Source organism: Pistacia vera, unplaced genomic scaffold (genome assembly GCF_008641045.1).
Source record: "Pistacia vera cultivar Batoury unplaced genomic scaffold, PisVer_v2 Contig524, whole genome shotgun sequence".
Classification (NCBI taxonomy): domain Eukaryota; kingdom Viridiplantae; phylum Streptophyta; class Magnoliopsida; order Sapindales; family Anacardiaceae; genus Pistacia; species Pistacia vera.
In genome coordinates, this window is record NW_022196362.1 from 1,330,111 (window position 1) to 1,348,151 (window position 18,041).

Sequence of the window (18,041 nt, forward strand, 5' to 3'; positions counted from 1 at the left end):
AAAACTTACTTATCTCGTGAGGAGAGAGATGGAAGCGATATCCATTGAATCTGATCCTCATCTTTATTTTCAAGTAAGTATTTGTTTTCTCATTCATGTTCAACCTCCACTGCTCCACAAAATTTTATCTGTCTGATGTTTATGTAATTTATGTAGGTGGGAAAGATAAAAATCAGTGAGGGAATGAAGTGTTTGCTAGATTTAGTAGAATGGTACAAGGACAACTTTACCCCAGAAAGTGATGGAAGGGTTAATGAAATCATGGCCTATCTTAAATCCCTTCAACAACAAGTAGTACAGGTAACCTTCTAATTCTAATTCAAGTACGTTTCTTTCAAATTTTAGCCTTTGGGTCCTTAGATTGAGCTAAAATTGTTCAAATCTGAAAAATAAAATGCCAGTATTTCACACAAGTGTTCTTACCTGTTATAGATCAAAATAATAGGAACTAGTCCCCAGGTCATATCTATTAATCACAGGCTTTGACTACAAGTGCACAGCACTGCCAGAGGATGGTCCTGAAAAGAAAATTTCAGTAATGTTTTATATCCTAATCTATTTGTTATACTAAATAACTTTATTATTTAAAATAATATAAATTAAAATGTTAATTGTAATTATAAAAAAAAAAAGATATATAATGCAAATTATTTTTATTGTGTTTACACTAACAATAGTATATTTCCTTTTGTAAAATCTCATTTATAGTATTGAAAAAAAAAAAAAAAAAGCAGAAAATTTAATAGAAGGGGATAAAATATGCTTCTCTGTTTTGGCTGTGAATATCCTGTTTGTCTAATCCGAAATGACATAGTTTTTTTTTTTTTTCCATTAAAATATGGGAAGGAGATTGAATCTTTAGCACAACAAGGAGAAGTACTTGTATCTTCCAATGTCAATGGAACAGATTTGCAACGTGGACAGGTTCTTTTTCTCTCTATCTATATTATATGTATGAAAGAAATTAAAATCAGATAAAACTTATGTAATTTGTTTAGTTTTAGTATAGTTATACATGCCTCAATTAAAAAAGAAAAGCATATATTTAGAAATTTTTGGCCAATGTCTTCATCTTCGCTAGCAAAATATATAAGTTGACTTGGTTGCCTTAAATATGTTTAAGAGATCGAGTCTCTCTCATTGAGCTCAATTTTATTTTCCTTTTATTGCTTATTAAGTGATAGAGTTGTTTGTATTTTAACAGGAAATCACTCAAATAAGAGAACAAAATGTCAATTTTGGACCTACTCTAAATCAAGAGATTGAAATGGTGATGAATCAAAATATAGAGAACACATCAAATGCTAAAAGAAGAAAGTTGAAATCAAAGGTTTGGGAGGACTTCACAAAGTATGAAGGAATAGATAAGAAGGAATGGGCTAAATGTAAACACTGTAAGAAAGACTTTGTAGGTTCAAGTAAGAGTGGAACCACACATCTCAAGAATCATTTAAAAAGTTGCTCAAGTTCAAAGAATCCAGGTAGAGGTGTAGAAAAACCAAAAGAGAAAAGTGTGATAGATCTAAAACTGAATGGTTATGATTTGGTGCTAAAAATTATTAAGTATGGGCTAAACAGCATAAAGAATTATATACTTGATGTTTACAAACAAGAGAAGGATATGCTTTATAGATATTTACGTAAACTCCCATCTCGTTTTAATGTAACAATTGAGAACAAGTCATGCTTATGGTTTCTGACAAGCTGGTTTATCGATGATAGTTGGGAATTGAAAAAGATGATTAGTTTATTGGGAAGATACAGAGATGAAGATGAAGTTGTCTATGAAATTGTGAAGTCTTGGCTTGTGGATTGGAAAATAGACAAGAAATTATGCTCTATGGTAAGAGTTGGATATTTTGATGTATTTGAACGTGAGGAAGTTATTAAGAATATTAACAACTTGGTCAATGAACGAGGTTCACTTCCTTTCATTGGGTATTTTTGGCCAATTTCTCTTTTGTTACATGAATTTGAATGTGTTATCAATTTTCATCAGTTGACAAGAGTTTCGCGAAATAATATTTCAACTAAAGCGTTGAAGCTTTTTTACTATGCCAGCATGTCATCAAATGTAAATAAGTTTCAATATACTGTAAAAGAAGCTTTGTCCATGGGCAAAATAGTAACTTCCAACAGTGTTACTTCATATTCGCGGTTCGACGTTGATATGCTTGAGTGGGTAATGGGATGTAAAGAAGCATTTTGTGAACTGGAGCATATAGATCCTGATTTGAAGTCTATAAATTTTATGAAAGATGATTGGGATGAAGCAACTTTACTGTACAACAGTTGGAAAGTATTAGAAGATTTGAGAAAGGAAGCTCGTAACTTGTTGGATCCTAAACATAAAACCGCAAATGTGTGTTTCCCAATGTTTTGTGACATATATTTGAAATTGGTTCAGTTGGGAAAAAGTGAAAATCATTACTATTGCCACGTTGCATCACGTTTTGGAAAATATTTTGATCAATATTGGGACAAGTCTAACTTGATTTTAGTAATTACAGTAATTTTGGATCCACGATTCAAAACAGATATTGTAAAACAGTTTTACAAAGAGATATATGGTAACGATGTAGATGCATACTTTAAGAAAATCATGGATGATGTTACAAATATTTACAATAAATATGCAGAGGGCACTAACAATTCTAAATCATCATCTCATTCGGGCCATGGTGCTAGTAATTCTTCAATTACTCTATCACAAAAGCTACACATCATAAGGACATCATCTGCCTTTTCTCAACATGTCAATGATACTGCTACACCAGAATCAGAACTCGACTGCTATTTGAGAGATTCTAAGTGTCCTTCAAGTGAAGGGTTTGATATACTAGAATGGTGGCGTGTCAATTCTCCAACTTATCCAATATTAGCTAAAATTACACGTGATTTCTTATCATTACCTATTTATACTCCTCTGTCTGGTTTATATTTTTCATTGTTACATGAAATTATGGATATTTATCGTTGTAGTAATCTTGATGATGACCTCAAATGGCCTTTGGCATGTACAAAAGTTTGGTTGAATAGCAGTGTAATTAAATAATCAAGTTGTCGAATAAATATGTGTTCTCATTTTTTTCCATTTACTTAATTTTGTTGTTTTAATACAAGTAAACATTCAGCTAAAATTAAAACAAGGGATCAACATATTTATATAAAAATAAATGAAAAATTGAGAATATTAAACTTCTCAAATTTTCATCTTTTAACTCATGTCTTTTTATATGTAAGTGAATTTTTCATCCTAGGTCATATATATTCTAATATTATCATTTTGTTTTTCTAATTCACTTACAAAGCCCTTCAAAATCACAGAAGAGTTGGAGCCATTGCAAGAGTAAGTGGTAGAGTCAGGAATTCAGTTGAGAAGAGGCAAGATCAAATAATGCTATCGTTTAAAACTTTCAACTTAAAATTATTTATCATCACTCTTTTATTAAAAAAAAAAAAAAAAAAAAGTCAATTCACAATTAAATTTAAAATTTTCAGGGTTTTACTTCCCATAATTTTTTTTTTTTTTAAAAGATGAAAATTTAGTGTACAAATTAAAAATTTTAAAAAATAAATTTTATTGGCTCATATACCCCTTGGCATTTTTTGCTTTGAAAATAAATTCTAAATTAATTAAGGGCATAAGAAAACAAATAAAAAGAGAGCATTTCATAGACTCGACTTTGAGATTTGAACAAATACAATAAAATCTCTATATAGTCATAATAGTGGGATTAAATTAATTTATTATTATAAGGAGATTATAAATTAATAGAAGTGTATTTACAAAAATTATTGTTCTGATTTCTTATTTTATAATTTACATTTTAGTAGTATGTATTAAGATATCAATTTATTGTTTTAGTAGTATTAAGATTTATTATTTAGTTTTAATATTACTTTATTTCTTATTTTATAATTCATGTTTTAAATAAATATTTAATTCATCTTAAACATTTAATGGAACATAACATATATATTTTTTGTAATATACATATAATTATTATTATGTGTAGACAACTTTCTTAAGATAAAATTAGAAAAATTATAACTTATTACAATAAAAAGTTTATTTTTATTTATAATTATTCCAAATTGGGATTAGAATTTTTTATGATTACATAGAGGTTATTCATAAATAAAATATCACTATAAAGAGGTTTTATTATACGTAGAAGAAGAAGTTCAAAAAATATGTACATACCATTTCCACCTAATGCATATGCTTCTTGGCTCAACTTCTTTTACCGTCTTATAATCATGATGAAGGTGGTCAGGTTAACACACCGTTTGGGAAAATAAAAATTTACTATTTGATTTGTGACTGTTTTAGTGAAGGAATTTTTAGATGGGTTATGGGTTGTTTCATGGTGTGAGAATATGGATTGAATCAGTAAGATTAATTCTGAAGTGTGAAGCGGCTAGATGAATGGCCACACTTGGAGCGGCTGACCAGGCCAGTCTAGGCCAAATCGGCGGCAGGCCGATCTGGTCACCCCATGGTTAAGCTTTTATTTTTTATTTTGAATTATTTTCTTTAGTTTGAAGTTCTATTATAATTAGTTATATTTTCTATTTCTATTTGTTAATTTTGTTGGTTTTTTCTTATTTTTATGTTTATGTTTTGTTATGCCTGGGAAATCAGGGGCTGACATGGGAAATCACGTGATGAAGTGTGACCTGCTCCCGTCAAAATGGTAAGCGCACGTCAGACCTGCAAGACGTTGTGGAGCTCCCACGTGTCCACTCCCTACTCCAAATCGCGTGAAATCAGCTTGAAAGGGGGGTAATGTGACATAAAGCCAAATTTAGTTCTGACATTCACACCAACCCATGGATTTAATGATGATTACTTGCATTTATCTCGCTATAAGAAGAGGAAGACCCTTCATTAAGGGGATTCGGCTATTTTTGCACTCTGAACTAACTCTCTCTCTCTCTCTCTCTCTATCTCTCTTGTAAACTTTGTATTTATTTTTCCCTAATCATTTGTAAGTCAGTCCGCTGTTGCGACCTGACCCATAATACTAATACAAATCAGTGGACGTAGGACTTGCTACCTTAGCATCCGAACCACTTTAAAAAACTCTCATTGCATTTATTCTACATTATATCCATAATCACGTGTGTCTCTTGACCAATCAACGTTACGCACATGTTGATTAGTTGGTGTTAAAATCACGCATCAACAGTTTGGCGCTAGAAGGAGGGGCCATATTTAGTGTTCATCCTTCATCAGGAGAATCTCTAACCTACTAGTCCTACAGCAGCAAATGGCCCACCAATCTGAACCTGAGCAAGCCAACCAGCGCGCTGAGGGAGTCCCCCTGACCCAAGGGGATACCTCTTCCAGAATACTTCCAGTTTCGCAAAATGCTGCGGTAGATATCCCAGCAGCTTCGCAGCTTGACCCTGTCATCAGAAGCTACCTGGAGAGGTTCGACAACACCCTCCAGACGGTCAACCAAAGGCTGGACCGTTTAGACCAAGGCGTACCATCCAGAACAGTTGGGGCGGTGCAACCGCCAAAAATGCCTGCAGGTCGCACGAAAGCGCGGCAAAGGGAAATAGCCTGTGCTGCGAGCACTGCAGCGCGTAGACGTAAGGATAAGCAAGTGGCAAAAAGCAAGCCTACGGGCTCCAAAGGGCCAGCGAACACAAACCATGCCCCAAGCAGGGTGCCGACAAAGCTGAGACTCGACAAAAAAAGTGAATCCTGAGCTGTCCCACGCCACGTCACAGATGAACCCAAGCAAAAGTGCTGAGCGGGACGATTCTTATCACCGCTAGCAGAGCGATCCTGATCGCTATCATGTGAGTGGTCCCCACACCTCGCGGGGTGGTTCATACCACCGCGAGGGTCGTGAAAATACCCTGTACCATCCATCGCCTTCACACACCTCTAGTCAGCGTGTGCCAAGAGCGGTCGAAAATGCCGACCGAGGCAAAGAGGAGTCTGACCTCCGGACTTTCCTGAACCGTAATCGAGAAGGCCGGACTCGCATAGGTGAAAGCAATCCCCAATTGGCTCTGTTACCACAAATTGAGGAGCTACAGCGAGCTCTGGACAGGCTGAGAGAGCAACAAAATAAGCAGGCCCAGGTCGCCTCTGCATCCCCCTTCTCTCCCGAAGTGCTAGCTGCTCCACTCCCACCAGGGTTCAGAATGCCCGACATGTGGCCGTTTGATGGGAACCATGACCCGCAGGATCATTTGTATGAGTTCAACGACCTGATGGAGCTCCACCAGGTTTCAGATCTTGCAAAATGCCGTTGTTTGGCTGTGACGCTGACTTCTCATGCCAAGCGGTGGCTAAGGTTGCTCCCAGCGAGATCGATCAGTTCACGGCCTCAGATGAGCACGACGTTCCTATGACATTTCCAAGCAAATAGGAAGTTTTCGATGCCTTTGAGCTATCTCAGCAACATAAGACAAGAAAGGGACGAATCCCTACAATCCTACATCGACCGTTTCCATAGGGAACTCAACAAGGTGGCTCATGCCCTCGAAGAGTCCATCCGAACGGTCATAATAGTTGGAGTTCGCCCGCAAACCGACCTGTGGAAAGAATTACAGGCTAAGGACGATGTTTCCCTCACCAGATTTTACAACCTTGTAGAAAAATATCTCCGAATAGAGAATTCATTGGCGGCACTCCGCCATCGCGATCACGGCACTTCAAGTAGTATGTCTGGTCGGGGAGAAAGTAGGAGAGCTGATCGCAAAGGAGACATTAATGATCAGCGAAAAGGGAAGAAACCCTACTACGAGCACAAAAAGTCCTATGCTCCTGTTCCTCGTCGCGACCGTGACAGAATTCAATACACTCCGCTGAATGTGTCCATATCTGCAATTCTTGACAAATCCGAGGAGACCAGCCTGCTTGGTGAGACAGAACCCATGAAAACCCCTGCTACGGCCAGAAACAGCAAAAAGTATTGTCGTTTCCATCGGGACAATGGGCATCACACTGATGAATGCCGAGCTCTAAAGCAGGCAATCGAAGAGCTCATCAAGAAAGGGCACTTCAAGGAGTATATTGATGACTCTGCTCCAAAAGAGAACCAAGAGGAGCGAAAGAAAAAGCATCGTGATCGCAGTGGATACAGTAGTGTTAACATAATCTTCGGAGGCCCGCACCTCGCGGGAAACAAGCAAGGCGCGCAGGAAAGGTATGCTCGCGAAGCATATCAAGACCCGATCAGGTTAATGAACACATCGCAGCGACCACAAAAGGCTCGAAAGGAGGAGCCGATCACCTTCTGCGAAAAGGAAGCAGCTCGCCTGCACCATCCTCACGACGACGCCCTGGTGATCACGCCCCTTATAGGGTGCTATAACGTCTGCAGAATGCTTGTAGACAACGGAAGCACTGTGAACATCCTGTTCCAAACCGCTTTTGAAAGAATGAACCTGGACGAGGCCGACCTGAAGCCCGCCTCAACCCCCCTCTATGGCTTTACAGGAGACCACCTGATCCCCAAAGGAACAATCTAGCTTCCAGTCACGCTCGGTGACTACGACGAGGTAACTAGGCTTACTGAATTCTTGGTCGTGGATTGCCCATCAGCCTTCAATGGAATCTTGGGGCGACCTCTGTTGAGAAACTTCAAGGCAGTCACTTCCATATATCACCTCAAGATGAAGTTTCCCACCCCAATAGGGATAGGGGAAGTGAGCGGATCGCAAAGCGCATCTCGCAACTGCTACGTAAGAGCGGTGTAGATGGCAAGTAAAGGAAAGGGCGTTCCGGAAGTGCGCCCCGACAGGCTATGGCGATCAGCAGGATCGAGCCGCAGCCTGGCCTAGTAGAGGATAATTTGGATCCTCAAATTCAGGAGATCCCTTCCAACGGCCCAGTTAGGACTTGTCTGAAGTGTCAGTCGACCCGAAAGAGCCAAGCCGGATACTAAGGGTTAGGAGCATCCTCAACCCTCAGCTTGCGTCCGAACTGATAAGCTTCTTAAGAGAAAACATTAACGTGTTTGCCTGGTCGCATGCAGATATGGTCGGGATTAGCCCGGACGTTATTTGCCATGCATTAAACGTCGACAGTGAGGCCAAATCGGTTCGCCAGAAAAGAAGAGTAATTGATCCGGAGCGGTATGCTGCATTAAAATCAGAAGTGGAAAACCTCCTCCGAAATGGGTCCATCCGAGAGGCACTCTACCCGACTTGGGTTGCCAACCTGGTCCTGGTAAAAAAGCCAAACGGCAAGTGGCGGACCTGCGTTGATTTCAGGAACCTCAACAAGGCTTACCCGAAAGACAGCTTCCCTCTGCTGAGAATCGACCAACTCGTGGATGCCACCTCGGGGCACGAGCTGCTAAGTTTCATGGACGCATACTCAAGATACAATCAAATCCTGATGTATGGGCTGGACGAGGAGCATACGTCCTTCATTACAGACCGAGGGCTCTATTATTACAAAGTTATGCCTTTCGGCCTCAAGAATGCTGGCGCGACCTACTAGAGGTTGGTTAACCGAATGTTCTCCGACCAGATCAGAAAAACAATGGAGGTCTATGTGGATGACATACTGGTCAAATCCCAAGTCGCCTCAGAACACATCGCACATCTCGCTGAGATGTTTAACATCCTTCGGCTGTATAGAATGAAGCTGAATCCTCTCAAGAGTTCATTCGGAGTATCGTCAGGAAAGTTCCTAGGGTACATGGTTAATCAGTGAGGGATATAAATAAACCCCAAGAAGATTCAAACTCTACTCGATATGGAGAGCCCGACCAGCAAAAAATAGGTCATGAGTCTAAATAGGCGAATAGCGGCACTTAGTCGCTTCATATCGAGGCTAACAGACCGTTGTTTGCCATTTTTCAATGTTTTGAAGGCCAATAAGAAATTCGAATGGACTCCCGAATGCGAACAGGCGTTCCAGAGTATAAAAGAACACCTAGGGAAGCCACCTCTCCTCTCTAAGCCTCTTCCGCAAGAAATCCTGCTCCTCTATCTGTCCGTCTCTCAGTTCGCGATCAGTGCAGCTCTAGTACGGGAGGAGGAAAAGGCACAATGGCCAGTATACTACGAGAGCAAGCGCCTGGCGGATGCCGAGATGCGGTATCCGAAAATGGAACGATTAGCCTATGCTCTGCTGATCGCGTCCAGAAAGTTACGACCTTACTTCCACGCCCATACGATCCATGTAATGACTAATTACCCCCTCAGGTAGGTCCTCCAGAAACCAGAAGCCTCGGGTAAACTGCTCAAATGGGCCATGGAATTAAGCCAGTTCGACCTGAAGTACAAGCCCAGGTCGACCATCAAAGGGCAAGTTGTTGCCGACTTCATCTCAGAATTTTCCTATCTCCCAAGCGAGCAACAGCCTAGCGAAGTCATCCAGGAAAGTATTCAGAACCTGTCGACCTGGAACCTCTACGTTGACGGGTCATCGAACAAAAAAAGAGCCGGTGCAGGTCTTCTCCTTGTAAGCCCCGAAGGGGCTCGAATTCATGGTATTCTCCGGTTCGGGTTTAAAGCGACCAATAATAAGGCTGAGTATGAAGCCCTGCTCGCCGGGTTGCGACTTGCCAAAGGAATGAGCGCAATCGCGATTAATGTCTACAGCGACTCCATGCTGGTCGTCAACCAAATTTTAGGGGAATATCAAGCAAAGGAAGAAAACATGGTCTGCTATCTGAAAGAAGCTAACACTACAAGAAAACTGACTTTCTGCGTCTAGCAAAATTAGACGCAGAAAGTCACATTTAGACGCTAAACATTTTTAGCGTCTAAATTCGGTAGTCGCCCCCTTAGTTGCAGTAGGCTGGTCGCAGATTCATAGCGCGTCTATATTGTGGTTTAGACGCAAAAGTTTTTTTTTTTTTTGCGACTATCAAAATAGTCGGCAAATGTTGTTCAAAATAGTCCCCCAACTTAGACGCTAAAAGTTGAAGGGTAATTTGGTAAAATTATAAGCGATTAATCAATTAGTTGCAATGTCGGTTTTAGTGTCTAATAATTTGTCGCGAATCCCACGCAAATTAGTCGCCAAAGGTGTAAGGGTATTTCGTCAAAGGCTTTCGCAACTATTTTATTAGTCGACGAATGTATCTTTTTGTGACCAAAATTTAGTGGCTACTTGTAACTCTTTTAGACACTGATGTTAGAATCCAAACGGTTTTCGCAACTATTTTATTAGTGGCCGAATGTATCTTTTGGTGACCAAAATTTAGTAGTTAATTATAGTCATTTTAGACGCTGAATGTGGATCCAATAGGTTTTGTGACTATTTATTAGTGGCCGAATTTATCTTTTAGTGACAAAAAATTAGTGGTTAATTGTAATCATTTTAGAGCTGAATGTAATCCGAAATGTTATCGCGACTATTTTTTAGATGCTGAATATGAAAACAATTATACTAAATTACTTTTTGCTACTAAACATTAGTTGCAGAATGTGTTTTTTAGAGCATTTCATATTGACCTCCAGCGGAATGCAACTATGCTAAATACTTTTTGCTACTAGAATATTAGTTGCAGAATGTTTTTTTTTTAGAGCATTTCGTATTGCCCTACATTATACATTCAACATGAACAAAATAATGGACACAATATTAAAATTTGATCACTAAATCAAAAATCAAAAATCATATTTTCATACATATATATGTAGTCAATACATGGATTTTTATGCATGATGAGCAATAAAAATCCAAAATGCACTATCACTGTGCATAACCCAAAGAACAACATGCACCCACATTTTCCTTTTTCTACCTATCTATTTGTGCATAACTAACAAAAAAATGCCCACCCCATGTCACCATCTAACAACACATATAGCAAACAATCCTAAAAAGATGGTTCTACCCCCATGTCAAAATATCTATTGTCCATACAACACAAAAATAACCATCAATACCGTTAGCACTTCAAGTGTCCACGTTCCGGTATTTGAAATAGCGGTAGTTGATGAGGACGAGTCTTCATCAGTTCAAAGGCAAGTGCTATCGAGTTGGAGCTTTATCAGATTTCTCTAGTTCAAGGGCTATAGTTAGCTGCTTCATCTCATCTAACAGGACCAATTGTTGGTGTTCAAGGCTTTTTATTTTCTCTTTTTGTTATCAATAAGATTAGCTGGTCCTCCAACTGTTTAATCTTCTATCCATTGTGACCTTCTAAATTCACAAACAAAACATAAATTCAGTATCATAAATATGTTCTATCACAAAGACAATACTCAACCCATTAAACCACATTCATCCATGCAAAGAATATAGTCTAGTGATATGTAAATGGTCTAAATGATCAATAAATTAATTAAATATCAATTTACGTAACTTATACCTTTTTTGTTATGGTTGTAGTAGCTGTGGTGCCCGCAGTCTTCTTAGCCTCGGTCTTCAAGTCAACTTTAAATCCTCAAAAACCTTTTACAACAAAAAATAATTTTTTAATTTTATAATTTATCAAGAATATGTCATTTTTCTTATATGAAAAGAAATATCACCACTCTAAATTATTATGTAGGAGGTCTCTCTTTGGTACCTAATTAAATACATATAAAAAACGTCAACTCTCCGTAGAAGTCAATGGAGACAAAGATGGCTATGGAGGCAAGCAATAAAAAAGAAAAAGCATATGCAACTGGCTATAATTAAAGAATTAGGTAAGAATTACAAGGTTTAACAAGTAACACCATGATTTAGACATATAAAGTCTTAAATGATAGAATCAGACTTGTAGAATGGCAGGAAAAAGCAAGCTTTACAACTTTAATATTTTTTTCGTTGAGCATGCCTTATCCTCACATCTTATAGATAAAAATTAATTATATAATTCATAACCAACTTTGTTATCTTCACTTTTTATAAGAAAATTATTAAAAAAAAGAATGTAACTGATGATTCATCAAATTACACTACTAATTAAAGCCTTCTATTATTTTTACTTGCCCAAGCACTTAATAATGTATATCTGTAGTTCTCAGCTCGGAAACAATATTTAATTTTAGAAGATAAAGGTATTAGATATAGCTAACTCATACCAGGACTTACTTCAAGTTTAACTAGCAAAAAGCATTAACATCTCGAAGATGAAATGTAGCACTAAGGCCGCATCAATTGAATGGATGCATTTAATAGTAAGGGTATCCAAACCAAATTAATTTCACTTATTGATCTCTTACAAGAACAGATGGATGAAGAGCAAAAGACAACCCTTGAATGTTCTTTAAGTTATAAAGAAGCTTCCGTTTATCATAATCTAGACACAGCATGCATAAAAGTCTACAGAAGTAATTTAGTTCACTTGTTTGATCTTACTTTACTCCAATTTCACTCTAATCATATTTATTAAAGATCTTCTATCTGCGAAAGAGGAGGTCATTCAGTACCTAAAACAAAGCGAAGTAATGAGATAAGCACTAATGAGGCCGACCAACAAAAGTATTTGTCTGAGCCCTTACAAGTGGCATCCCTTGCACCACCACATGTCTTTCGGTAATTTCAGAGCCATCTGTGTCAAAATGGATTGAAGCTCCATTCCAATAGCTAAGATTATCTGCAACCAATTAAAGTATTCAGAATTTCAACTCTTCCAGTAAGTCAAGATGATAGGTTGCAGAGAAATAATTTCTTACAATCACAAGGATTAAGGATGCCCACATAATGCTTGCCATCCTGAAAAGGAAAATAAATATGTTAATGAACTATATCAACTTCTAGTTCATTAAAGTGCAGAATCATTTAGTTCAAAAGGCATTATGGAGGAGAAATAACTCACCATTAACGTTTACAACAAGAAAAGCACAAATGATGCCCCAAGACAGGACTGCCAATACAAAAAAAAAAGAAAAAAAAATGCAGGAAGAAACATAGACTATTGTAATGGATTAGGCAACAGTGGTACAAGAAAACTGCAAAACATAGCATGATAAGAAACACATGAATAAAAATTACCTTACTCCCACCACTATCTTGAAGTCATCCTCTAATGATCGTTTAATATATTTTGGGAAGTTAAATTTACTTCCGGAGCTAAATGAACCTATCATTTACAGAATTGTTAGGTAGAGCCACAGACTCAACTTTCCTAACTTTAGGAACTGGGGATTGTTTAACTGAAAACTCACATTGATGAACCCGTTACGCAGCCTGCGCTCATCTTCTCTATGTAATGGAAAGGCTTCTTCTTTCTCTTAGGTAGTACAGGTGGAAGATCCCATTTGGGATTTCTTGTTTCTTTACAGTTTGATAATGTCCAATCTCTGGCTAGAAGCATAAACTTAATTTTGAACCCCATAATTAAAATTCGCATTAAAATTTGATTAGAACATCAACTAACCCGAGCACGGCCACTTAAATAAGTCTCATGGTTCCACTTTTAACTCATTCTTTGACTCATTTCCTCAAGCACATGGTGAGTACAATGCAAAATAAAAAATACTGTAATTAACAGCATACCCATCTCACGCAATTCATGAAACTCACATGAAAACCTTGATAATCAATAAAATATTGGCATTATAAGCTAGATGCTATCAATCAAATTGACTCAAGTGAACATAGATATCTATTCCCAAATCCCAAATTCTGTAACTTCTAGATCCATGCTTCTTTCATCTTTATACACTTATTCGCCAACAAGTCAACACCCAAAACTGAAATTAGCTATAATCCAACAACCATATCAACGCAATCATAATTGAGTTTAATTCAACGAATAATATATCAGCTCTAAAAACGCAGTAATGAATTACCTTAAAACAACATGAAATGTGTCAAGCAACAGTTCAAAAGCCTCCCTAGCCGTAGCAGCCTCCAATCTTTTCTTTAAACCACTCTGCAACGCCAAAATGGAACCTTCAATAGTGACCTAAAACCCTCGATTCCTCCCTCAACTCCAATTGGGGCCTGCACCGTATGATGGCCGCGTCGACATCGACGAGCTTGGTGTTCAAGTTAACGAAATCAGCACAGTCCCGGTCAATTAAATCAATAAGTTCATGCTTGAGGGAAGATAAATGAGATGTAGCTTGGATCGGAGTGTCGGAAGGAAAAAAATTTCGGAGCTCCGAGAATAGGATTCGGAGTCAAAGGTTGGGGAGAGAAAGAGATTGGATTTAAACCAAAGGGATAGCGTCAACTGGATCGAAGAAGAGGTTAGTGGCGATCTAGGCGTGTAGCAGTTGCGATCGAATCCACATTTCTGATTGTGGTTGTGTTTCTTGATAACAAGTTTTTTTCTCCTATTTAATCAGATTCGTATTTGCATTGGAATGACGATTTTAGAGTGCAACTATAACTGCATGTAGAAAGAACGAACGCTTCTACTGTCATCGTTTAATAAGAACATTGTTGTAGAGCATTTAGGGTCAAAGCCGGCCGTGAAAAGATTGAAACAGATGAGGTTCGATGGACGACAGTCAGAACTAACAAGGACAACGAAAGTCCAGATTTTAGGGAAAAAATGGAGAAGAAGATGCGGACGGAGTGACAATTAGGGTTTAGGGTAAAATTAGTTTGGAGATTTTGTGAGTAGGTTTATGTAAAACATTTATGAGGTCCCTACATGAATGAAAAGTGACAAGGTAGACCTAAATAATATCATTTGACCCCAAACAAAAAATGAGACAAAATCAACCGCTATATAACTTTGGGGCCTTGTAATTACTGTCCAAATAGATATTTTGAAATATAATTCTATTATGGAAATAAGTCGATTTGCAACTAAAAATTTAGTCAGTAAAGAATTAGTGTTAGTTGCCATAATTGAGGTCCGGCGGAACAATAATTGGGGGGAATATTTAAGTTAAATTAGCAACTAAATCATTAGCTCTGTATATATTGTGGGCCCTTGTAATTACTGTCCAAAATATGGATGATTGTGTATTTCATTTTTCTATAACTAATCATATTACTAATAATCCCTAATATTCGCAACTAATTTAGCAACTATAGTAGTTGCAAAAAAGTGTTTTGTAACAAAAATGTAGATGCAAAAAGCCAATTTAGATGCAATTATCAAATTTTGAAGGGAAAAACTACCCGGAAAAATTGCAACTAATTATTAGTCACTAAAGCAACCGGTTCTATGACAACAAATAGTCGCAAAAAATTAACTTTAGATGCCAAATGTTGGAACATGTGGGCCCCAAAATTTTAAAACAATATTATTAGATTCTTCTTACGATTTGCCGACTAATGTCAATTTGGTTGATAAATGTAGCCTTTTTGCAACTAATTTTGGTTAGTTGCTAAAAAATTGGTTGCAAAATGTCAATTTTCTTGTAGTGTAAGGCCGCCCTTGGGTCGTTCAAACACTTTGAAATCACTCAGATTCCCAGAGATAGCAATTCCATAGCGGATGCCCTAGCAAAGATAGCCTCATCGTTGGATTCAGAAGCTCCAGATAACATTCTTGTTCAGTTCGTCGATGCTCCAACTATTAGCTCAATCGAACAGGCCGTAAATGTGACTCAACCGGACTCCTGGATGACTCCCATTTTCCAGTACCTCAAGGATGGGACCATGCCAAACGACAAGGTCGAGGCAAGGGTCCTGCGAGCAAGATCTGCTCGTTACACACTCATCGGGGACCAGCTGTACAGGAGAGGATTCAGTGCCCCTCTCCTCCGATGTGTAACCAGTGAAGAAGCAGACTACGTCATGAGGGAAATTCACGAAGGGATCTGCGGTAATCACACAGATGCTCGATCTCTTGCGAACAAGGTTGTTCGTCAAGGGTATTATTGGCCCCGGATCCAAGAAGATACGTACAATTTTATCAAGAAATGTGACAAGTGTCAACGGTTCGCGAACATTCTGCGAGCCCCCTCTCACGAGCTAATAACGATGTCTAACCCCTGGCCATGTTCCATATAGGGGATCGACCTTATCGGTCCCATGCCAGTCGGAAAATGAGGAGTCAAGTATATCGTGGTTGTGGTAGATTATTTCACAAAATGGGTGGAAGCTGAACCGCTAGCCGCGATCACGACCAGAAAGCTGAAAGACTTCATTTTCAAGAACATAGTGTGCCGCTATGGAATTCCTCATACCCTCATTTCGGATAATGGAAAGCAATTCGACAACGAAGAGTTCAAGCACTTCTGCGACAAGCTGGGCATTCATAAAAAAATTGCCTCAGTTGCCAGACCGCAAGCAAATGGCCAAGTTGAAGCTGTCAACAAGACCATCAAGCACACTCTAAAGGCCAAACTTGGGGCAGCCAAGGGAAATTGGGCCGACGATCTCCCCAAAGTCTTGTGGGCATACAGGACAACTCCAAGAACCTCCTCCTCAGAGACGCCCTTTTTGCTAGCCTATGGCTGCGAAGCAATGATTCCTGTGGAGGTGGGAACTGGTTCTCTTTGGAGAGACTTGTACGATGAGGTTGAAAACGAAGCACTTATGAGGGCAAGTCTGGATCTTGTTGAAGAGCACCGCAGCAAGGCTTCACTAAGGATAGCAGCCTACCAGCAACGTGCGAAGAGGTTCTTCGATTCAAAGGTCAAACGAAGAACTTCCAGGTCAGAGACCTTGTACTAAAAGAAATTCTCCTTGGAACCAGTGAGCCGAGTGCGGGGGCATTAGGACCTAACTAGGAAGGTCCGTACTGGGTCGACAAGGTGATCAGACCGGAGACTTACCATCTCAAAAGGTTGAACGGTTCCAAAGTACCCCGAGCTTGGAATGCCGAGCACCTCCGGCCATACTATCAGTAATCCCAAACTCAGCTCTCATTATAAATTAGTTTTTGATTTTGTTAGTTCCCTTTTTGTTGTAAAGTATTATTTTGTTCACTAGAAACAGTTCGCATTTATTCTGTTCACTTGTAACAATTAGCAAGTAATATTGCCTATGTAAAACAAACTGAACTGTAGACTGCACAAATATATGATTAAGCGAACAGAAATTGAAAGCAAAATGTATTTCATGTACAAAAGTTGTTAAGACCCTATTAATTCCTATGAAGTCGGTCTCATCGCATTATGTTTGGTCGGTGGGGGGATCCTTCGAAGCAAGACCCGAACCCTCTGCCTGGTCGGATCCTCGAGCGGCCGCTGCTACTTGATCATCTTCCTTCGCCAAGATCCGCAAGTCTCTTGCCACCCCTCTAGGAGGTTGGAAATATCCAGATCTGGATTCTTTGTTCGTAAGGTATAAATGGACCCAATTGCCCAGTCGGCGGCCTTATCCTCGATCTCCTCTGACTGGATCCGCATTTCTTCAGTCAGGGAAGCAATTTTTCCCCGACTCTCCTAGAGTTCAGCCTCGAGAGCTAGCCTTTCCTTTTCGGAGGCCTCCCTTTCTTGTTCTGCTCGTTGAGCCCGTATGGAGGTCGTCTGGAGCTCTTGGCCCTTCTCTCCGACCTCCTTAGAAAGCCTAGCGGTTGTCCTCTGAAGCTCTTTTACTTCCTCTACACGTCGTTCAAACTCCACTTTTTGGAAGTCAACTGTCCGCATAGCGGCCTCCTTTTGGTTCAAGTACCTGTTCGCCACCTCAAATGTTTGCGTTCTTTCCACTTCGACGGTCTCCAGGCTGTGTTTGAGCTTTGCGACCTCCTCTTTCAGATCATTTGCCCCCTTCATGGCCCCCAGTCGAGCCTTCTCCATAGACATCCTCATCGCAAGCAAAGCCTGCAAGCAAGAAGTGAATTAGAATGAAAATGGCGGACAAACTTTAAGAACAGTTCGTTTACCTTGCTTAGATGCTGGAACAACGTGGTCATTAGGTCATCGCCCATATTAGCGAACTCATCATATGACTCTGATAGCCCACACTCAAGCAGAGAGTAGACTATCAGTTGCAGGTATTCGGGCAGGTTCCCCAACGAGTCCAGCACTGGTGTGCCTTTCGCCTTGTCGACAGCAATCATCTCGTCTGCAGGTTCCTTGCCCGACCTCCTTCTTAAGTCCTACCGCGACCTTAAGGGTTCTTCCTCAGATTCGATCTCTAACTCATCGACCTGAATCTGCTTCCTCTTCTTCGATCGCTGGGCCAGAGCCTTCCGCCTCGGGCGAGCAGGTGGTGGCTGAGCGACCTGTTCTGTCCTGGTCGTTTCTTACTCAGGATAGGA

At 39.4% G+C, this 18,041-nt stretch overlaps 1 protein-coding gene across 1 annotated transcript; it reads left to right on the forward strand.

The window, feature by feature from the left end:
• Window positions 1-10: 10 nt before the first annotated feature.
• Window positions 11-3,055, forward strand: LOC116106868 (zinc finger BED domain-containing protein RICESLEEPER 1-like). The gene is made up of 4 exons (XM_031393162.1): window positions 11-73; window positions 157-300; window positions 847-924; window positions 1,205-3,055. The coding sequence occupies exons 1-4, from the start codon at window positions 29-31 to the stop codon at window positions 3,053-3,055; spliced, it is 2,118 nt and encodes a 705-aa protein (XP_031249022.1). The 5' UTR covers window positions 11-28.
• Window positions 3,056-18,041: the final 14,986 nt, after the last annotated feature.

Bases quoted from the DNA above. Each gene is read 5' to 3' on its own strand.
- LOC116106868 (XM_031393162.1), top strand. From the start codon at position 29: ATGGAAGCGATATCCATTGAATCTGATCCTCATCTTTATTTTCAA. The intron at 301-846 runs GTAACCTTCTAA...AAATATGGGAAG, and splicing joins TTCAACAACAAGTAGTACAG to GAGATTGAATCTTTAGCACA. The intron at 925-1,204 runs GTTCTTTTTCTC...GTATTTTAACAG, and splicing joins CAGATTTGCAACGTGGACAG to GAAATCACTCAAATAAGAGA.